The 23,916-nt window shown below is 36.4% G+C and overlaps 1 protein-coding gene across 1 annotated transcript; it reads left to right on the top strand.

The window, feature by feature from the left end:
• The first annotated feature begins 397 nt into the window (after positions 1-397).
• BLZF1 (basic leucine zipper nuclear factor 1) lies at positions 398-17,720 on the top strand. The gene is made up of 6 exons (XM_007937711.1): positions 398-428; positions 6,420-6,859; positions 8,728-8,927; positions 13,558-13,686; positions 14,386-14,605; positions 17,535-17,720. Exons 1-6 carry the CDS (start codon positions 398-400, stop codon positions 17,718-17,720), a joined length of 1,206 nt encoding a protein of 401 aa, XP_007935902.1.
• The last annotated feature ends 6,196 nt before the right edge of the window (positions 17,721-23,916 follow it).

Here is a 23,916-nt window from a genome sequence, read left to right as displayed (position 1 = left end):
CTGGACAAGGAGAGACCCATCGTTGCATCTAGATGGCAGCTTGCAAGCTTTTAAGATCCCAGTCGCTACTTGCCAAAGTAGGAGGTGGAACAATGGAAAAACACTTTTTTTTGAGTGTTTGAAATTTCTCTCTGATATTGTAACAAATTTATGTCAGTAATAATATGTTTCAAGTATTTTGATAGCCATAATAATACCACTTGTGAAAAGTGACTATGATGAACATTTCCTTTCTAAAATGTATGTGTACTAAATATAGAAGCAATTAGAATATCATATTTAAGTTAGAAACAGTGAATCTGTTTTATAGTATTATATTTTATTCTTTCATATTTGTACATCTAGATTTTTCAGCAGAAATCTTGGAGTGCATCTACATTCCTTAAGGGGAAAAAAAATGACTACTCTTGAAAGTTTAGAAACCAAAGGTAAGTGTTCTTCTTTTGATAATAACTGCTTTCAAAACATGGAATTTTTGACAATCTGAGGGAATGTTTAAGTGAGGTAACTAAATCTACAGCCCTTGAGAAGCACTCATGTTTCCTATCTCTTCATGTTTATTTTGTGTAGTACACTGTTTACATTTCAGACCTTTAGATAGACAAGTGAATATTAATATTAGGTAGTATTTATTAGATGACTACTTGTTCACTCTTTAACATCTAGTATAAAAGCAATATTTTACAGCTATATTCCCTATCCTCTAAGAAATTAAGAATTAAATAAATAGAAATACTTATATTTAAAGACTTAAATAGATGTGCAGACAACTAGCAGATATCAAAGACCTTCTTGCTAAATACAGTTATCACCGTTTAGTTCTGCCTTGTTTGTCCTATCACATTAATACTGTTACCATTTTCCTCCTTTTCAAATACCTTCTTTTCAAATACCTTCCATAACATCACTCTTCTCTTTTCAGCCTATTCTAGTAATTTTCAGTCCCTCACTGTCTAATGTTGTAGCCACATATGGCTATTTGAATTTAAATTAATTTTCTTTCAAAATTAAAAACTCAGTTCCTCACTCTTATCAGCCATATTTCCAGTATTCAGTAGCCACATGTGCCTGCTAGCTATTGTATAGGAAAATGCAGATATACAACATTTCCACCATTGCAGAAAGTTTTATTTGACAGCACTGCAGTAATTGTAGCTTTTCTGTTTCTTTTTCAGCCTCCTCTCTTTCAAGTTTATCCTTTAAATATCAGTATTTTTCAGCCCCTTTTTTTCCCCACTATTCAAGAAGTTCTGGTGGCATAGTGATTAAAGCATTTGGCTGCTAACCAAAAGGTCAGCAGTTCTAACCCACCAGCAACTCCATAGGAGAAAGATGTGGCAATGTGCTTCTGTAAAGATTTATAGCCTTGAAAACCCTGTGAGGTAGTTTTACTTTGTCCTATAGGATGGCTATGATCAGAATCAACTTGATGGCAATGGGTTGGTTGGGTTGGGTTTAGTTGGGTTTTTCACTCTTTAGTTCTTTGTCTCTTCTCCAAGGGCATCAGTAATTATCTATAGGGATGACATCCAAATCTGTCTATAGCCAACATCTTCTTCCCTGTGATTCAGGCCTTCATAGCCATCTTCTTCCAATTGGCCATCTTCATTGAGACATAAACAGTAGTCTTAATGTATCCCAAAATGAACTGCTTCTGACCCAGTTTACTCTTTGGGTGGAGTGAGTCCTGGAGGCTGGGGCCTTTAGTGAGAAATGGAAAACAATTTTCTATAAGCCACTTTTTCAGCAAGCTGACCTCCAGCAGCAAATTCTCTAAGTGGACTGAAATTTGCTTAGGAAACAAAGAGGAAATCATGCCAATAAATATTTAATTGAATTTAATTCAGCTGTGTACAGCAGCAGTTCATAAGTCACCAAAGGCTTTTATTGAATTAGAATAAACAAATTAGAGACCATACTGGGAAGTAATAAACTGGAGATTTAATGGGAAATAAGCAATTAAAGATAACCATTGTGAAAGCACTAGCATGGTACTTGGCAAAAAGAAAAAAAATAATACAGTGTTATGATTAGTGATTAAAAGTTAGTTTTGGCCAGAAAAAAAAGGAAAAAACCCACTGCCATCGAGTCAATTCCAACTCAAAGCAACCCCCATTGGGTTTCTGAGGTGGTAAATCTTTACAGAAATAGATTGCCCTGTCTTACTTCCGAGGAGTGGGCTGGTGGGTTTGAACTGCCAACCTCCTAGTTAGCAGTCAGATGCCTTAGGCACTGCACCACCAGAGTGTCTTGGTTATTGCCAAGACTGTGAAATTAAATTATTTTTGTTTATTATTACTTGTTTTTAATGAACATTAGAGTTAAAAAGCACTCTCACATATTTAATCTAAATTATCTCATAAGAATTGTAATTCAGCTATTAGTCCCATCTGTACTTATTATAACTATTGTTATTAATGAACAAAAGGTGTATAGCCTGAGAAAAGTATAATTTATTATGGTTAACATTTGCCAATTGCCTGTATTTCCTGTAACTGCCTCAGAAGAGAAGCAAGATGTTGTTTGATTAATAGCCACAGAATATCCTCCCAGGATATTTGATTGAGCAATACTATCATCATGAGAGGGATGTGTCATTGCTGGAAGGGCTGTTTCTGCAAAGGAAATATATAATAAATAATAACTCTAGGAAGTAGAATACAAAATTTTTCTTGGGAATAAGATTAAAATTAAAGGTATTAAAATCATATTGTTTAGGGAAAGCAGACCAAATGGTGAGACCTAACACATTTAAATATTTATATTGTTGTTGTGGTTGTTGTTATGTGCCGTCAAGTCAAACCTGACTCAAAGCGACCCCTCCTTGGGTTTCCGAGGCAGTATCACTACGGAAGTAGGATTGCCCAACCTTCCTTCCAAGGAGTGGCTGGTGGGTTTGAAACGCCAGCCTTCTGGTTAGCACTATGCTACCAGAGCTCCCAATATTTATATATAATTCCATATATAATTCCATATATAATTCCATAAAACAGTCTAACTTTAACACTAATTCTATGGACTAATAGATATTGGATGAAAAAGGATTCTATGGCTGCATAAATTTGGGAAATGCTGGATTAAAGGTAATGTTATACTACAGGACTTGTCAGAGACTTCAGTATTCTGATGTAGGTTCCTAAAAAAGAGATGTGATATGCAACATTGTCCATACTTATTTTGACCAGGGAACTTTTATTTATGGCAAATGTGGCAAGAAGAATGTTCAGATGATATGTGAGTAAATGTTGGTCTAGCATTGTCTTTAACATATTTTTCTAAATTAATAATAATTAACTGAATTTTGTTAGATGGCATTGGTGACATTTAAAATAATAATGAAATTAGTATTACCAAATGGGCATCCTCAATTCAACTGTTTTATAGCTGAATTTACATGTTCTGAAAAGTTTGTCAGCCTTTTCCTGAGCTAAGAATTAATGCTGTAGAGAGAAAAAAGCATTAAGCATTTTTTAGATGAGTAAATTATTGAACGTTAAAATGAAATCTTCGAGGTAGTGTGCTAACAGATTAATCAAAGTCCCTAAGTATTTATTCATCTTTTTTGTGCCATGCCCCCTTTCTTCATCTGGTGATACATAGATTAGTGAGAAGCAGTCGCTGGCCTCTGGGCTTTCAACAGTCTAAAACAAATTACTTTAAAATATTATATATTTTCATTATTCTAAAAGCACTGCAGCGTGGGAGGAAGGCTCAATAATCTGCCTGCCTAAGGCCACACAGTGAGTAGCAATAAGGACTTAGTTATTTGACTCAAAGTTTGATATTCTTTTCCCTACACCACCCTCTGAATAAGAATACTTGTCTTCATAGATTTAAGTTTTATAAAGAAAGGAGAAATGTTTACTTAATGACAGAGTATAAAAACATATTTTTTTTATCTCAGTGTTCTAGAGCAGGGTCCAGCACATTATGGCCCTCAGTCCTGCTAGCTGTGAACATCTGCAATCAGTTGGATGAACGGGAACACTAACTATGAACCCTAAGTCACCCAAGTTTTATTCCAAAACAAAAAAGAATTCTGTTCTTTTCATTGTTGGACCTGTATTACAGAAAAATTTTTACTCAATTATTGTTTTATTTTGAATTTGATCTTAAAATTTTGTGGAATTTTCGGTGAAAACAATGGTATACTGCAATTGAAGCATTAATTTTCTTCCCACTAGTTGCTGTTAACATTTCAATTTGTATGGTAAATAACAAACTTAAACATGTTTAAGTATAAACAATATGTGATACTACATTTAAATAGAGATTGAATGCAAGAGTGGAATCATAAAAAATTATGTGCTATCTTTTATTTCTTGAATTTAAATACCACTCTTAAAAAATGTGAATAATTTGCATTTAAATTTTTACTCTCACCTGACAAATTTCTATTCACATGAAACTGTTCAGAACTTTAAGCAGTTTAACCAGCACTTTTAGATTTCTGACTATCAGTGTCCTCACTCGCTGAGTGATTCTTACATCTTCAGTAGGCAGAGCTGGATTTACTGTGAGAGAGGTCAAGCACAGAGCAGATATAACAGCTAACTCTGATTGGCCTGTGAATCATCTCATGTAACAGCAATAATCACCTATAGCTGTGGCTGTTCAACATCACTTGCTGAAGCAATGAACTTACCAGCCACATGCCAGAGAAGGGTTCAGCGTACATGGGCACTAGATTCAAATCAAACATAAATGGTCCAGTGGTCTTGCTTAACAACTTAAAAATAATCACTGAATAGGAAATAATGGAGCAAAAAATAACAGCTTTCTATTTCTGCACAAGTCAGAAAAACTTTTTTTCCAATTCAGGTTTCACAGACCATACTCAAAGTTTATTAGGGATGTAACAGAATACAATTCAGGATCAGAGCTCTGGTAGCATAGTGGCTAAGGCACTTGACTGCTAACCAGAAGGCTGGCGGTTCAAACCCACCAGCCACTCCTCGGAAGGAAGATGGGGCAATCTACTTCCATAGTGATACTGCCTCGGAAACCCAAGGAGGGGTCACTATATGAGTCGGGGCCAACTCGACGGCAAACAACAACAACGACTCAGGATATATAGTTCTTCAATTAGGATAGCTTCTTGGCTGTCCCACAGGCAGGTCTCTCTCTTTGGCCCTCAACCTCTTGGCCTGGCCTCTGCCCTGCTCAGGCAAATGCTACAGAAGCCATCTAGGGGCACAAGAAGTAGGATGAACAAAGGCCTAAGTAAGGCCTTAGGAAGGAGAGTATTGCGAAGTCTGTTAGATAACTGGTATGAGACCAAGTTATGGAAGGCCTTGGAAAGGTTTTTACCCTGCAGGATAGGGATTTTCCAATTTGTCTCATGGTGGTACTGCTGAGGATACTGGTAGCTGAGTTTCATCACCTCCTCCCCTCATCTCTATAGAAAAGAACTCTTAGTGTAATTTTTTTCCTATACACCTCTTCTTAGAATTTCCCTTAAAAAAAGCGGGGGGGGGGGAGGGAATGAACCCTGGCATCTGAAAAAAGTTGAAAGCCTCTGGAGATAATAACAACCAAAAAAAAAAAAAAAACCTCACTGCCGTCAAGTCAATTCAACTCATAGCAAACCATCCTTGGATTTCTGAAGTGGTCTCTCTATGGAAGTAGACTGCCCAGTCTTCCTTCTGAGGAGTGGCTGGTGGGTATGAACCACCAGCCTTCTGGTTAGCAGTCAGATGCCTTAGGCACTATGCCACCAGACCTACCCTGGAGATAATAGGGACTCAATAAAATAATATGAGCATGATATAGTGAAAGTGAAGTCTAAGGAAGTTTAATCTGACAACACAGTGCATTTTCATTTGTGTAACTAGGACATAAATGCACTTTTATTTCTAAGAATAGGACTGAATCTTTCCTAATCAATTTTCAAGTTTAACGTATATGATGCTTTCCCTTGCCCTTCTGCAAAGCATTCTTTGCCAAGAGTTCACAAAAACAGATGAGTCTATTTTGAGGTAGATAATTTCAGATATATATAGTTGATATTTATATTTAACATTATTGTCTACAGTGTGCCAGGCACTTGATATCATTGCATTATTTCTTAAGATAACCCTGTAGCATAGTTGTTACTATCTCTTTTTCGCAGATTGGGAAAACAGAGGTTCAAATGGGTTAAATTATTTACCCAGGGTCATACCAGAAAACAATCATGATTTGAGCCAAATCCTCTGATTTTAAATCTCTCACATACTCTCCTAATAGGGAAACCATTTACTTGTAGAAACTTTGACCCTTTAAGACTTACCTATTAATGATACATGTATGTTTTGAACATTACTTTTTACTATGAATTTTTTCTATTGTTTCAGTACTGTTGATTGTTAAGTGTAAGGTAAAGCATATCTTGGCATTTCTTTTCAGTAAGTACTTCATATTTTGTTTCTCTTCATTAGCCACTCTTACTTCAACCCCAATCCGAGGAGCAGGAGATGGAATGGAAACTGAGGAGCCATCTAAATGTGTTGAAGTCATCTCTGGAGTCCAATCCATAAAGCATCACATCCTTCAGAGTCCACGGAAGAAAGCACTTGCATCAGAGAGCCCAGGAGTTCTTCAGCTAGGGAAGATTCTTACTGAAAAAGCAGTTGAAGTTGAAGCTGTAAGAATATTAGTTCCCAAAGCTGCTATAACCCATGATATCCCCACCAAAAATGTAAAGGTTAAGTCTCTGGGCCATCATAAAAGAGAATCTCTTGGTCAGTCAGAGGGAGTTGTAGAACCTAGGAAAGAACTATCTGAGGTAAAGAATGTACTGGAAAAGCTCAAGAACTCTGAAAGGAGGTTACTACAGGACAAAGAAGGTCTCTCAAACCAGCTCCGAGTACAGACAGAGGTAAGAAGAGTCTTAATAACTTTAATGAGTACTACTCTTTCTTCAAACCCACCAGCCACTCTGTGAAAGGAAGATGGGGGAATCTACTTCCATAAAGATTTAGCACCTTGGAAACCCAGTGGGGGTTGCGATGAGTTGGAATCGACTCCATGGCAGTGAGTTTGGAGTTTTTGATACTCTTCTTTGGAACCCCTGGGTAGTGCAAATGGCTGCTAAGTGAAAGATTGGAGGTTTGAATCTAACCAGAGGTGCCTCAAAAGAAAGGCCGTGGCGATTTACTTCCAAAAAATAAATCTGCCATTGAAAATCCTATGGCACACAGTTCTACTCTGACACACACAGGGTCACCATGAGGCAGCATGAGTTCTATAGCAACTAGTTTACTGGTTTTATTTTCTTTACATCTGGGCCTTCTAAGCCCACTAGTTAGAAAACTATTTCCTTTTGAAAATGCCTTTTTTTTTTTTAAGTAACTTTTCATTTCTTTAAAATGCTTCCTCTTAAATTTATCATTCTTTCTCAGGATCTCAAAACATACACTGTAAACCTGATTGAACATGGAGGTTTGAGATGCTTAGGACAAAACCACCTAAAGTTGTAAGGGGAGGTTACAGCTATCAACTGAAAGACCCATGATTGACCAAACCAGGTTTTGAAATTGACTGGTTAGCAGTCTTTATTTTAAGGAATCATAAATTCTAAGTAGTTTTGCCTGTATATACAATATACTTGAAATAAAGAGAAGAGTATTATAAATTATGATGTCTTCATTGAACATGAAAAACAAGCTATAGCGCTTGATAGTGTTGCTTTAATCTTTCCAAAACCCAATGCCATCAAGTCAATTTCAACTCATAACAACCCTAAAGGACAGAGTAGGACTGCCCCATAGGGTTTCCAAGGTTATATATAAATCTTATGGAAGTAGACTGCCTCATCTTTCTCCCACAGAGCAGTTGGTGAGTTTTTGATTAGCAGACCAGCACTAACCACTGTGCACCAGGGCTGCTTTGTGTTAATCTTTACATCTCATTAAAACATTGACTTGTACTTCCTTTGTTTCTCTATTAGATCATATATTTTTTTGTTAGATGCTAGTTTTTGTAACACTATGGTTAGTTGTCCAAAACCTAAAAATAATATATTTTTTAAATAACTAATTTTTAATTACAAAAGTAGTACATATTTATTATAAACATTTTAGAAAACAAAAATGCAATAATCTATAATTATTTTAATACCTATAATCATATCATCCAGATATAACTACTCTTCTTAACTTGTATTCCACTTATTAATATGTTCCCATGTCACAATATTGTTTTATAATGTCATTATTAATAGCAATAGTCTTCTTCATATGGCTGTACCATAATTTACCAATTACCTGTTATTGGACATTAATGTTTTAATCTTTTGCTATTTTCAGTAATAATGTAAAGAACATACTGGATTACTGCCTTTGTTAAAATTGCCAAAAGTTAAAATCCTAGGTCTACAAAGAAACAAGTTTTTAAATATTAAGTAAAAGACCATGGGAAACATTCTGTGAATTTTTTTTTAGCAAAATTTATGGTTTTATTTACTAATTTCTTTCCCTTTAAGTGTTAATTGGAAGCAGTCACAATTTTCATGGTAATGATTTGTATTCTTAATGCAAGATTTGTATTCTTATTTGTATTCTGCTATTGTAGAGATTAGTTTATATATATTATGAAACTTAAATATTTATTATCAGTTTTTGATACACACTTTTAAATAATGGAGGTCCAAATTACACAAAAAGAGTTCCTCCCTCATTAATTTTTATTACATTAAAGTCATTGACATTACTTTGAGCTTGTTGTATTGGTTTTGTTCTCTGCTAGGTAAACCGTGAGTTAAAAAAGTTGCTGGTGGCTTCTGTTGGGGATGATCTTCAGTATTACTTTGAACGTCTAGCCCGTGAAAAAAATCAGCTTATTTTAGAAAATGAAGCCTTAGGTCGAAACACAGCTCAGCTTTCTGAACAGTTAGAACGCATGTCAATACAGTGTGATGTGTGGCGAAGTAAATTCCTTGCAAGCAGGTATTTTATACGCTATTTTATTTCCTAGTTTTTGTTCTATATCTTAATTAAGTCTTTGACCAATAACACAAGAAAGTAGATTTCAGTGTGAAATGTTTCTGGCCAAGATTGTCAAAGTACTCAATATTTAAGATATGGACTCTCCCTCTTTATGTATGGTTACATAGTCTCCCTAAATGGAGAGGTGATAGCATAAGGATCCTCCCTCATTTCAGAATTTTGCGTTACTACTATATATTAGAAATCATTCCTACTATAATGTTTAAGACCAAATTAAAAGTGTAAATGCAGACATCTGCTAAATACTAAAATCACAAAATATCAAATTATCTCTTCCACCCTCTACCTGGAGAACTCAAATACCAATCCCACTCCCTAAGGTAATTGTAGTTGTTGGGTGCCATTGAGTTGATTCCAACTTACAGTGATGTCATGTGATAGAGTAGAACTTCCCCCATAGGATTTTCTTGGCCATGATCTTTATGGAAGCAGATTACCAGCTCTTTCTCCCACGGAGCTGGGGGTGGGTTCAAACCTCCAGCCTTTGTATTAGTGGTCAAGCACCTAACCGTTGTGCTACCAGGACTCCTTAAGATAATATTACTCATTGCTAATGCTCTGTTCTCATAATTCTTTTAACTATATGTTACACCTTCCAAACCTTTTTCTCTCCATACACGAATAGAAAGTGATAATATTTGTATACTAGATGAGGCTACTTTATCAGAGATTTAATTCCCAGAGCCCCAATCTAGGCTTCTAGACACACTGATAGTTGGGAAACTCTGCTATATATTATAATTGTTTGCCAATTATCCTTCCCTTCTCCTCAATCTCCTAACTCAGTTACTGGAGAACAGGATCTGGGGATTAACTGTGTTTGTGTTTCTCCAACCCATCGCGATTGAGTCGATTTTGACTCATAGTGACCCTATAGGACAGAGTAGAACTGTCCCAAAGGGTTTCCAAGGCCGTAATCTTTACAGAAGCAGATTTCCACCTCTTTTGCTTGTTGAGAGGCTGATGGATTTGAACCATGGACCTTTTGGTGACCAGTTAAGTGCTTAATAACTGTGCTATGAGGGCTCCTTTGTGTATTTCCTGTGTTTAGCAAAGTACTTTGCACGTAATATGCTTAATAACTATTGATTTTAATGGAATCATTGGAATTCTTACAAAATAGAAAAGGTTCCCAAAAACCACTGATTATAGTAATAAATTTTTAGGAAAGTGTTGCTTCATGTCTTAGTATCTGCGGGAGTCATTACTACTATAGCAACCCTATAGGGCAGAGTAGAACTGCCCCATGCGGTTTCCAAGGTTATAAATTATTAGGGAAGCAGACCATCTCATCTTTCTCCCACAGCCAGGGGATACAAACCACCGAACTTTTGCTTAGTAGCTGAAAGTTTCAACCACTGTTTCACCAGAGTTCCTTAACATCTGTGATACTTTGTAGTAACCACTGTTCCACCAGAGCTCCTTAACATCTGTGATACTTTGTACTCTCTTAAAGTCCTTCAGTTCATTTGTTTTTTAATTGTAAGGATGCATGATGCTATTTAGGGAAATGAACTTTGTGTTTATTGACTAAGAATGAAAGCTAATTAAATAAATTCTCATTTAACAGCTTAAGAGGCAAATAAATTATCCCTAAGTTATACAGATAAGTGCAATAACTTTTTTTAACATCCTAATCAATACTGATAGTTATATTTAACAGCAATACAAATTAAATTCCTCCGTTCACTTCTGTTGATATTTTAGTTGTTCAATCTTTCAGTGTTAAAACAGTTTTCCTTTTAAAGCACTCTGTGCTTATTAACATCTGAGACTTTAAGATTTTCAGCTAGAGTTTTACTTATTGCTTTCCATCAATAGGAAATTAGTGTATCCAATCAATAGAATATAATATAAAGTTGTTTTCAAAAAAATGAAATGAAGTAACTGTATGTGCTAATATAGAAGAAGCTCTACAATTAATTATTAAGTGGAAAACAATCATGATGTAGAAAAGTTTGTATTGAATAATTTCTTTTTAGTAAATAAATGGATCTATTTATTTTTAACACACACAGTCATGTATTACTTAATGTCCACAATATGTTCTGTGAAATAGGATGCTATGTAATTTGGATATTGTGCAAACATCATAGTATGTACAGGCAGTCTCCATATTACAAACAATTACAATCCTAAATCTGTCTTTAAGTCGAATTGGTATGTAAGTTGGAACAGTTAGGTACAGTTCATATCTAATATTAGTCAAAAGTTTGTCTTAATATACAGTATAGAGTGTGCCTTTCTATTCATAAATAATATTAAAGAAACACTTCCAGATACACTAAAACAGATTTAACATAGGAACACAATAATAATGTTCTGATGCATGTCACAATACAGTACCTGTTTGTTATTACAAACTTGCATGTATCTCAAACTTTTCATGTAATAGCCTTTACGGGGGTTGGGACCATGAATGTACATACGATCAGGTATTACCCAAACAGACATTATATGACACAGGACTGTACTTTCATGTTGATAAAGTCATAAATTGTTTTTCTGGAAAAACATATTGTTGTTGTTGTTATGTGCCATCGAGTTGGACCTGACTCATAGCAACCCCTCCTTGGGTTTCTAAGGCAGTATCACTACAGAAGTAGATTGCCCTATCTTCCTTCCAAGGAGTGGCTGTTGGGTTTGAATCGCCAGCCTTCAGGTTAGCAGTCAAGTGCCTTAGGCACTATGCTACCAGAGCTTCCGGAAAAATATATAAGAAACTTTATTGGCTGTATATGAAAGAGGGATGGGGATGCTGGGCAAGAGGAAAGACTAGGTTTTCATTTTCTATAAGCCTTTCTATATCATTTTAATATTTGTCCAAGGGCAGAAAGGTAGTAGAGTGATTGGATGATGAATTTTTGTTCTCCTTTTTCAAATTTTCTGTATTTAAAAAATATTAAATTTTATTTTTGTCAAAATTTAAACAGTCTATGATTTGGGTGAAGAGAAGGGCAATTACCAGATGTGAGTGATCAACGTGGTGGCACTGAGGAAGAGGAAGACATAGAGAGGTACATGGGAGGTGCAGACAACAAAGATGAACCCTTTTGCACATATAGTACTGCATTGTCAGTGAAGGCAAACATGGGTATACGGGTAGATAGATGGGTGGACAGGCTGAACTATTTGGTGTGTCTATGCAGTGGGGAGTGTACCCAAGACCACAGATAGGGTTGGCAGACAGTGGTTCTACAAGTGTTTTTGTATGTTTAAGAATTCCCGAGTGTATAATAGAGCTGACAGAGGACAAGGTTATAGTCACTTCTTGGTCACAGCCAGCTACCCACAGGGAACGAGTAATTAAACTTGGGGGCTCAGGGCCATAGTCACAGGGGACATCAACCTCAATTGGCATAACATACTACACAAAACACTGTTCCACCTCCCACTTTGGCAAGTAGCGACTGCGATCTTAAAAGCTTGCAAGCAGCCATGTAGATGCAACAATGGTTCTCTCCTCATCTAGAGCCAAGAAGAATGAAAAAAAAAAAAAAAAGATTCATGGAAACAGTTAATCCTAGTGACTGGTACACCATGTGATCTGCAGCCTATATGACTGTGAGACCAGAAGAACTAGATGGTGCCTGGCTACCAATGTCAACCACTCAGAGGGGGATCTATGTAGGAGATCTTTGATAGAGAGGGAGAACAATGTGGAACAAAACTCAAAATCATTTGGAAAAGAAAAAAAAGGATCAGGTTTGCTGGTCTGTTAGAGCCTGGTAGAACCACTGAGACTGTGGCCCCTAGCTGCCCTTCAGGTCTGGAATTGAACCCACATCTGTGGCTTCCAGCTAAACAAAAGACAAGCATATGAGTTGAACATTTACCTGAGGTAGACACACTCCCTGGAGAAAACAATCATTGGAAAAAGAAGGGCTGCTTATGCACAGGGAGACAGCTCAGGGGGCAGAAGTGCATGGAGGGATGGACATAGGGGAAGAGGTAACTATGAGGAGGAGGTGGGAGGGGAGCTGTTGCATTGGGGTAAATTGCACTCAATGTCATGAGACAAAAGTGTATGGAAACTGCTGTATGGAAAGTAAATTTTCTCTGTAAACTTTCACCCAAATCACATTTTTTAAAAAAAAAAAGGGGGGGTGGGGAGGAAACCCTGGGAGCCTCCATCTGCATCTTTAACATCTAGGATAGGGCCTGGCTTCATCTTTTGGCAGACACTACAGTGAGCCAACTTACAGTGGTTTATTTTAGCTCAGATTTCTACTTTTAATCTAACATCCAAATAAAATAATGACAACCCCCTCCCAAAAAAAAGAAAATAAAATGTGAACAATCTAGAGCGAGATTGAGGTACATTCCAAAAGTATAGTAAAGTTAACTATTGGCTTTGTTATTTTATAAACAAATATTTTAACTGAATCTCTTTAATGGTCTCTAAGCATAAACATTTTTAAATGCTTTTCAATGAAACCTTAAAACTGAGAATTTGAATGTTGATCTTTTTGTAAGCTTTTGAAAGTAAGAATCACAAAGATAGCATATAAACTTCTTTATACTGTTTTATTGTCAAAGAATTTATATGTAAGATTTTAATATTTTTCAGGGTTATGGCAGATGAATTAACCAATTCCAGAGCAGTTTTACAGCGACAAAGCCGTGATGCACAGAGTGCTATACAAGATCTCCTGAGTGAAAGGGAACGGTTTCGTCAGGAAATGTTAGCTACACAGAAGTATGGTACTTTTTTATATTCTGATCTCTTCTGCTTTCTCCTGCAATTTTTGTTAATGTAGCTTTTATTTTTAATGTTTCTATATTTAATAACTTATTGAGTAGATATGTTTGATTTAGTAACTTTGAGTAGAACTTTAAAATAGATGCTACAGGGGACAGAAGAGAATTAAAGAAATAGAAGACATGTTTTTCCCACATTCTTAATTGGGGAAAGAATTATTTCTACAGTTAGAAAAATGTCTGGATTTAAAAGTAATTTTTGATTACTGTTTTAGTAGTTTTGTATATTTGTTGGTAGAAGGCAAAGAGTGCACATTTCTCCCTTGGAAGGACATTTTTGTTGAAAACTACTCTGTAACATTGGAGTTTGCTTTTATATATCCACTTTTATATATTTTCTCACAAATCAAATCAGTAACTGTTTAAAAAAAAAGCTCATTAGATGTGTTGTCAAATTTAGCTCTTATACTAAATTCAATATGAGAATTTTTAAGTATTATTTGCTGAAGGTTTCCAAATAACAGTCTAATAGTTTGAGAAGTACTTTCTGTAGTTTCACTTATTTAGCCAGACTTCCTGGTTCATGACAAAAGATAAGGGAGAAAGTTACTATATGATTTCAGAAATACTTATTTAATGTTACTTTTAATATTTTATCCTCTTATTAATGGTCACTGTTCATTTGTGTTCTATGCAGATTATTGGAGGAGCTTTTAGTCTCCTTGCAGTGGGGAAGAGAGCAAACTTACTACCCTAATGCACAACCCCACAGCACAGCAGAACTAGCATTAACAAATTACAAGCTGGCAAAAGCAGTGAATTCTCATCTTCTTGGAAATGTTGGCACTAACGGTCAAAAAAAGGTTCCATCAACAGTTGAATTTTGCAGCACCCCAGCTGAAAAAATGGCTGAAACGGTAAAATACTTTTATCTTTCATATTCTGTAGAATTCCAAAGGCTTTCTCCTCTTACTGAAAGATGACATGGTATAATGGAAAGTGCTTGGCATTTGGAGTTAGGATATGTGGGTTCTAAACTTGACTCTCATGCTAAAAAACTTGTGATTGTAGAGAAAACTATTTCCTCCTCTGACTTTTCATTATCTTTAACACTAAGGAGAAAGAAAATGTAATTCTTTTAAAGGAGAACCTATTTTTCAGCTACTGAATTATTGATGATGAGTTTTTTGAGAAACCACTTTGTAGATTTTGTAATTCATAATTATAAGTAGATAAGAGATTACTTCTTTTATACATATATTATGTAGTTTATATATCTCATATATAAAACTCACTGCCATCGAGTCAGATCCAACTCATAGCGACCCCTTCTTGGGTTTCCAAGGCGGTATCATTACAGAAGTAGATCCCCAATCTTTCTTCTGAGAAGTGGCTGGTGGGTTTGAACCACCAGCCTTCTGGTTAGCAGTCAAATGCCTTAGGCACTACGCCACCAGAGCGCCCATATATATGTATATATACATACAATTTTTTATTGTGATTTGGGTGCAGTTTTACAAAGCAGATTTGTTTTACACTCAACAGTTCATACACATTTTGTTTCATGACACCAGTTATAATCCCCACAGTGTAACAGCTGTCGTCCTACCTCCTCCCTGTTGTTACCCCTTCCCTGTGTCCTTTTTACCTATGCATTCCTCCCTTACTTTCTCCCTGTGCGAATGCTGCCCTTCCGATCACCCATGGTTGACTGTTCTAAGGAGTGCATCACCCTGGTGTATCCAGCTCATAGGCCTGTCTGTTGTTTGGCTGAGAGCTCACCCATGGGAATGAGTCCATTTCTAAGCCCGAAGGGTAACCCAGAGCCATAGTCTTGAGGGTTTCACCAGTCTCTATCTAACTAATAATCCTGGTCTTTATGATTTTGAATTTTGTTCCACATTTTTCTCTCACTTTATCCAGGATCCCCAGATAATTGATTGCTTCTGATCTAAGAAATTATTTATTTCCACTTATAGATGGGAATGTGCTGAATACAGAAGCCCTGGTAGCACAGTAATTAAAGTGCTTTGCTGCTAACCAAAAGGTCAGCATTTAGAACCCACCAGCCACTCCACAGGAGAAAGATGTGGCAATTCTTTCTGCAAAGATTTACAGCCTTGGAAACCCCATGGTGTTCTGCTATGCTCTTTAGGATTACTATGAGTCAGAATTGACTGGATAGCAGTGGGTTTTTGTTTTGGTGGTGAATACTGCAGAATCAAATAGTGTAGACTTGGTCCCTACTGTCCTGGATGAATTCAGGGTCCATGCAGATGGCCTATCAAATATGGTGTTCTCACAGTTCTAAAACTACAACCAAATTCACCACCATTACACTTCAACTGACTCATCCCTTCTTAGGCCTTGTGCTCACCAGAACTGTTGCACTTAAAATTTCTAACTCAGTCTTTCTCTTCATGATCATTTCCTTCCAGCTTGTGTTCTTTCAGACTACTCCTGTTCCTTAACTGTGTCTTTTTTGTTTCCTCAAGGTCTGACATAATGCTTGCACAGAGTAGGTGCTCGGCTGTTTATTGAATGAATCAGTATCTGAAACTGAACTTGTCACATATCATCTTTATCCAAAAACCTGTTTCTCCTTTTCTATTCTTTGTTGGGAAATCATATCACTGCACTCCCAATTGCTGCTAGGAGGATTCAGTGTACTTGACTATTCATCTTTCTTGAAGCACTCTTTTCTCTTGGCCTATGTAACCTTATTCCCTCCTGGCTTTTCTCTTTTCTCTGATCATTCTATTTTAGTATACAACATTGGGTATCCTCAGAGCTTTGCTTAGATCTTCTTCTTCCATTACATATTCTCACTGAAAGGCCTTACTTATGTCCATGGCTGTAGTTCTCCCCCATATGTGTATAAATCTGAAATTTGTGATCCAATCCTTTGTAGTTCTAAACACTCCTAACAACTGCCTATACAACACCACTTCCATTTGGGTGTCACAGAAGCATCTCAAACTCAACATATAATTATATGTCTAAATAACCCTTTAATTTATTCTCTATCCATCTTCCTTAATCTAATTGACTACCTTCTTTTGCCTGGATTACCAACTGCTTTCTAACTGATTTTGCTAACATCAGGGAAACAGGGAAAAGGAAACATGAGAAGAAGAGAAGAATTGGGAGAGCAAGGTATCGTGAAACCCAAGAATAGGGACATGGTTGTTAACATGAGATAGTGCAGATAAACTTAAAAATGGGACATTAAAAGCCATTTATTTACAAATAAAAAGTGATCAAAGACTTAAATAAGCATTTCAGTAGAAGAAGGCAAAATCCTGATTATAAGCAGTTGAATAAAAGACTGAACAAGGGAGGCATTGAGTACTTTTTTGTTAAGAGTAGAAATTGATATCACTTAAGGGAATATTGATATAACCTCATTTTCTTCTGTATGTTTATGCTTTTCCATCAATTCTATAAAGAGCATCACTTTCATTATTAAAGAAAATAACCCAGGTAATGCTATAGACATCCTTGTTAGATTAGGACTTTTTGAGAAAAGGGATCAAGTCTCTTCTCAATCAAGTACATCATTCCAATGTTATTTTTTATGATAGTTACATATTAATGAGTCTGTTTATACCAATGCAACACCTCAATTCCAACTCATGGCAACCCCATGTGTTACAGAGTAGCACTGATTCATAGGGTCTCTACAGAAGCAAATCACCATGGCTTGCTTTTGTGCCACCAGGGTGGGTTTGCACTGCCAACCTTTAGGTCGGTAGTCAAATATATATGTGTACTGCTAAAGGTTAGTTTTTACAGTCTCTAGTGTTAAAACATACATCATCTTAACTTCTCTTTTATTTTCCTTAGATCCTACACCTTTTGGATCCAGTTGCCTGTGCAGAAAACTCACCTGATAGTCCATTTTCTGAGTCTTCACCAACTACCTTACTTAATACAAAGAAAAACATTGGACGATTTCATCCCTATACTAGATATGAAAATATAACTTTCAATTGCTGCAATCACTGCCAGGGAGAACTTATTGCCCTTTAAAAATCAGTATGTTGGAGACATGTTATAGGTACTTACTCATTATCCAAGAGTCTTTTTTATTTGAGAGCTAGGGTTCTTATAATGCTAGAAGGTAATACCACTTTCTATTTAAATAACATCTCCCAAGAGACATTTGATGTATTGGATTCCAGATTACCCTTTCTTAATAAATATCTCAGGATAAGAAAAGAATAAAGTTGTGTAACTATATTTACACTAGAAAATACTTTTCAGGAAATAGCCTATACTTTTCCTAAGGGACTCTGAAAGATAAAAAATTCTTTATCCCACTCTTAGGGCCTAAGTTATTCATCTTAGTGGATATTTTATATGAACTGGTTTAATTTTGGTACCATAAAGCAGGGATTGGCAAACTATGACCATGGGTACATGTACTCATCCACTATTGTCTATGGCTTCTTTTGCACTACAGCAGCAGAATTAGGTACATCTAACAACACAGACTGGATGGTCTGCGAAGTCTAAAATATTTACTAACTGGCTTTTGCAGAAAAAGTTTTCTGACCCCTACTATAAATTAATAATAGCTGGATGGGATTGCTTTCCCTTTCTGTTGATTTTTTGTGAGCTACATAAAGAGGCTTACAGAAATACTAGGGCCCAAGAAACTAATTTTAAAAATAAATGCTATATATTGGGGAAAATATTTTAGAGCCAAATTACTTTTTTTGTTTTTGTGCAGGGGTTTCTGTATCATGAATGGATGCAACCTGACATGAAGCAAATTTTAATAGTGAGGTTATTTTGGCAAATGCAGTACCCAGAAGGCATATCAACTTGATTTTTATAAAATATGGTGAAGAGAGAATTAGAACACTATATAAACTCCAAGAAAAAAATGCAGTCCATCAATAATTATATATTATATAATACATATTATTGTATATTTAGGATGAACCATCATAAAATGCCCTCTTACACTCTTTTAAAATATCCCCAGAATACCAGAATAATCCCTCCAAATCATTTATTAGTTAGTTACAGAAGTGCCTATCAGCAAACAAATCTTCAAAAGACAAATCTGGTCAAATAACAATATATTTTAATGCTTTTTTTTTTTTGGCTGATTCATCTGAGTGATATTTATAGTTTCAAGTTGCAATAAATTTTTCTATCTTCTTTATTGTTGTGAATATTCCTATTCTTCCCCCTATAATGATGTGCTTTGGTTCAAGTCTTTCTTTTAGCTTATACTATTTACAGTTAATTCTTCAGGCTTTTCATTGAAATTTACTTTTTTTCCCCATCTGATGATTATAGTTGCTTAAGCTATACATGTCTTTGGTGATGTTGTTATGTTGTTATTTGCCGTCGAGTCGGCCCCGACCCTTAGAGACCCCTCCTTGGGTTTCCGAGGCAGTATCACTACAGAAGTAGGATTGCCCAACCTTCCTTCTGAGGAGTGGCTGGTGGGTTTGAACCGCCAGCCTTCTGGTGAGCAGTCAAGTGCCTTAGGCACTATGCTACCAGAGCTCCTGTCTTTGGTGATAGAGCTATTTAAACAATATATGATAGTAAAAAAGATATTACAAACACAAATCACTGAAGAAATTGTTCTGTTCTAAGATGATAAAATCAAGTTTTTACCTATAGCATTGCAATTTTCTTTGTACCTTCAAATTTGATAAGTACTTTAAAATATTTTAATTTAAATGAGATCATGGATATAAAATAAAGTTTTCTATAGTCCTGGCACATAAGTAAGCTTTCAATAAATGCTGGCTACTATTATTACTATACTGAGTATACATTCTTGAGAAAGAATCCTTGAAGATAAAGTAACAGGTATGAAACTACAATAAGACTGAGTCATGAGTAGATACTAAATAGTAATTGCAGGCAAAAGTTTTTATGTCATGCATTAATCCTTTAAAATTTCTAATTGTAAAATATCAATTAAAAAAAAAAAAACAGCATGATTCAGAAACAGTGACTTCAGTGAAAATGATAAAGTAGGTAGAGCTCTAGGGGACTGTGCCTTCACAGAAACATCAAAAAATCAAGGAAAAACTGTCAGAATCAACTTTATCAGAACTCTGAAAAACAGTCAAAGGTTTATAGCAACCAAGTGAACTTTGAATCAAGCAAAAGTCAAGTTAAAAATGGGAAGGAAACTTTTCCTGCATTTTTTATTTGCCCTTGTCTTTTATCCCCCTTGTCAGGTTAGCAGTAGTCTTGAGATGGTAGCCCATGTTCCCAGGGAGGGGCCATGGTCCCTGTTACCCCACCCAAAAAACAAAACAAAAAACAGAGCAAATCTTACTCTAAAATAATTGGGTTTGCTTGTGCTAACTAAAGGACTGACACAAGGCACTTTATCTTTGTTTTATCCAAGTGAAAACTCAGGGTAGAAAAGCAGCACAGACTCCTTGAAAACACTGTAAGGGAAATGAACAACCTGCTGCTACTTAAGGCAAAAGATTACAGTTGAGGCAAATGATACAGCACTAAAAGTCTGGGATGAAAAGCTGGGAAGAACTTCTTTGGGAAATTCCAACATTCGAAAGCATGCATGCATACAGGGGAATTCAGGGAGCCACACACATGTCCAAGGGAGGACACATGCTCAGAAAAGACCTGAAAAGATCCTAAGTTTAATCACTGGCTCATCTCTAGGCTCCATGTAAGCTGCAACTGAAGGCTAAGGCAGTTACAGATAGCCTGTCCAAGAGTTAAATGAACATAGCCAATATGCAAAAATGGAGGGGTATCTGTTTTGGTGGGGGTGGGGAGGTAAAGAAGGTTTGCTCCTGGCATCCTAGGAAAGCTGTGACAAGAAATTCTAGATGAACACAAGCTAAAGGGACAAAGACTTCAGAGACCCCACATGACAAAACACAAAAATAGTTTAGAAAAAGTCACTACACAGTTACAAAGCCCACAGCAAGCTACAAAAAGCTTAAAAAAAAAAAAAAGGAGGAATAATCTGATTTTCAGAGTTACCACATTATTATATTAAAAATGCCTAATTTTCAACAACACAGCATCAGGACTGAAGGAAGACTCATTAACAACTGAGATACGCAGATGATACAACCTCACTTACCAAAAATAAAAATTACTTGAAGCACTTATTGAAGATCAAAGACCAGACTTCAGTATGGATTATGCCTAACCATGAAGAAAATGAAAAGCCTCACAACTGGACCAATAAACAACATCATGATAAATGGAGAAAAAATTGAAGTTGACTGATTTCATTTTACTTGGATCCACAATCAGTCATGGAAGCAGCAGTCAAGAAATCAAATGATGAACTGCATTGGCCAAATCTGCTGCAAAAGACCTCTTCAAAGACTTAAAAATCAAAGATGTCACACTCAATGACTAAGGTGCACCTGACCCAAACTATGGTCTTTTCATTTGCTTCATATATGTGCAAAAGCTGACAATGAAAAAGGAAGACAGAAGAGGAATTGATGCATTCAAATCATGGTGCTGGCAAAGAATACTTGTTCTTCTGGCTACCATAAGAATAAATCAATTAATGTTAGAGGAACTACAACCAAAATGTTCCCTAGAAGCAAGCATGGCAGTAATTCAGCTCTCATACTTTAGATACATCCAGAAAAGACCAATCCCTATAAAAGGACATTATGGTTGGAAAAGCATAGGGTCAGCCAGAGGGAAATTCTCAATGAGATGGATTAACACAGTAGCCGTAACAATAGGCTCAAACATACCAACAATTGTGAAGATGGCACATTTCATTCTGTTACACATAAGGTGACCTTGAGTCAGAGCCAACAATACTGCAACTAAAAACAATTACGTCTGCACTGGGATTTGGCAGTGGGTTCTTACTATGACACCAGAAGCATGACAACAACAACAAAAAAGATAAACTGCACATCATATTTTAAAAAAATGTTTTTTGTGCGTTGTTGTTGTTAGGTGCCATCAAGTCATCTCTGACTCAGCAACCCTATGCACAGCAGAATGAAATGCCGCCCGGTCCTGAGCCAGCTCCATGATTCTTACTATACTTGCACCCTGCTATACTTGAGCCCATCGCCACTGCCACCGTGTCAATCCATCTCATTGAGGGCCTTCCCCTCTTTCATTGACCCTCCACCTCACCAAGCATGACATCATTCTCCAGGGAATGGTCCCTTCTGACAACATGAACAAAGTATGTGAGATGAAATCTGGCCATTCTCACCTCCAAGGAGCATTCTGGCTGCATTTCCTCCAGGACAGACCTGTTAGTTCTTTTAGCAGCCCACGGTACTTTCCGCATTCTTTGCCAACACCACAGCTCAAAAGCATCAATTCTTCTTCAGTCTTCCTTATTCATTGTCCAGCTCTCACATGTATATGAGGCAATTTAAAATACCATAGTTTGTGTCAGGCGCACCTTAGTCCTCAAGGAGACATCTTTACTCTTCAGCACTTGAAAGAGGTCCTTTGTAGCCAATTTGCCCAGTGCTATTTCAATTTAAATAACATCTCCCAAGACATATTTGATGTCATGACTGTTGCTTCCATTGGCGTCAATTGTAGAACCAAGCAATGTGAAGTCTCTGACAATTTCAGTTTTTTTCCATTTATCATAATGCTGCTTATAGTTCCAGTTGTGAGGATTTTTGTTTTCTTTATATTGAGATGTAATCCATATGGCAGACTGTATTCTTCAATCTTCATCAGTAAGTACTTCAAGTCTTCTTCACTTTCAGCAAGCAAAGTTGTGTCGTCAGCATATTGCAGGTTGTTAATGATTTTTCCTCCAATCCTGATGCCACATTCTTCTTCACATAGTCCAGCTTCTCAGATTATGTGCTCAGCATACAGATTGAATAAGTACAGTGAAAGGATACAACCCTTGTGCATTAAGGGACATTATCAACAAAGTGAAAAGACAGCTTAAAGAATGAGGGAAAACATAGGCAAATAATATATCTTAGAAGGATCTAGTATCCAGAATATATAAAGTCTTAGAACTCGACAACAGTAAGACAACTCAGTTTAAAAAAGGGGCAAAGAACTTGGACATTTTTTTCTAAAGAACGTACATAAATGATCAGTAAGTACATGAAAAGATGCTGAACATGTTAGTCATTAGGGAAATGTAAATCAATACCACAATGTGATAACACTTTAAACACTTTACACTCACTAAAAAAAAAGAAGAAGAACCAAACCCACTGCCATTGAGTCAATTCTGACTCATAGTAACCCCCATTGGGTTTCTGAGGCTGTGAATCTTTACAGAAGTAGATCACCCTATCTTCCTTCCATGGAGAAGCTAGCTGGTGGATTTGAACTGCTGACCTGGTTAGCAGCCAAATGTCTCATCCATTACACAACCAGAGCTCCTTTTACACCTACTTACCAACCTGAGGGTCTCATATTCTAGGGGTAACTCCCTAGTTACCCTTCTCTCCTGCCCCTGGACACCACCACATCTGCTTTCTGTCTCTGTGGATTTATCTATTCTGGATAGTTCATATAAATGAAACACAGTATGTGACCTTTTGTGTCTGTCTTCTTTCACTTAGTATAATGCTTAAGGTTCATCTACATTATAGTATTTTTCAGTACTTCATTCCTTTTTTATGGCTGAGATTTTCTCATTGTATATTGTTATGGTTTCACAATTGTGCCCCCCCCCCCAAATTTGTGTTGCAATCCTAATTGCTGTATTTGTGGATGTAATCCCATTTGGAAATGTTTCTTTATTAATGAGGCCATATTAGTATAGGGTATGTCCTAAAGCTAATAACTTCTGTGTTATATAAAGAATAGACTGGACAGAGATGTATGCATAAATATGGTTAATTTCAGTTACATGAATTTTACCCTAATAAAGAATTGAGGGGAAAAAAAGTGTGCTCCACTAAAACAAGATTTTCAATTCTGTCCATTTTTTTCTAGCTATCCTACTATATTATGTCCTTTCCAAATATCTATCAATATATCCCACATCTCGTTGGTCAGTTTGTTGTACTGTGGTGGCATGCATGTTGCTGTTAGGCTGGAGGCTATGCCACCAGTATTTTGAATACCAGCAGGGTTACCCACAGTGAACAGATTCTGGTGGAGCTTCCAAACTAAGACTGGGAAGAAGGAAGGGGCCAGCCACTTCTGAAAGAAATGGTCACTAAAAACCTATGAATATAGAGGCGGGGCAAGATGGCGGACTAGGCAGAAGGATTGCACAGACCCTCTTCAACAA

The sequence above is a fragment of the Orycteropus afer genome, unplaced genomic scaffold (genome assembly GCF_000298275.1).
Source record: "Orycteropus afer afer isolate SDZICR_OR568_19922 unplaced genomic scaffold, OryAfe1.0 scaffold00044, whole genome shotgun sequence".
NCBI lineage: Eukaryota > Metazoa > Chordata > Mammalia > Tubulidentata > Orycteropodidae > Orycteropus > Orycteropus afer.
The sequence above is the reverse complement of the archived record's forward strand: the minus strand, read 5'-3'. Positions and strand labels throughout refer to the sequence as shown.

Bases quoted from the DNA above. Each gene is read 5' to 3' on its own strand.
- BLZF1 (XM_007937711.1), top strand. From the start codon at position 398: ATGACTACTCTTGAAAGTTTAGAAACCAAAG. The intron at 429-6,419 runs GTAAGTGTTCTT...TCTCTTCATTAG, and splicing joins TGAAAGTTTAGAAACCAAAG to CCACTCTTACTTCAACCCCA. The intron at 13,687-14,385 runs GTATGGTACTTT...TGTTCTATGCAG, and splicing joins GAAATGTTAGCTACACAGAA to ATTATTGGAGGAGCTTTTAG.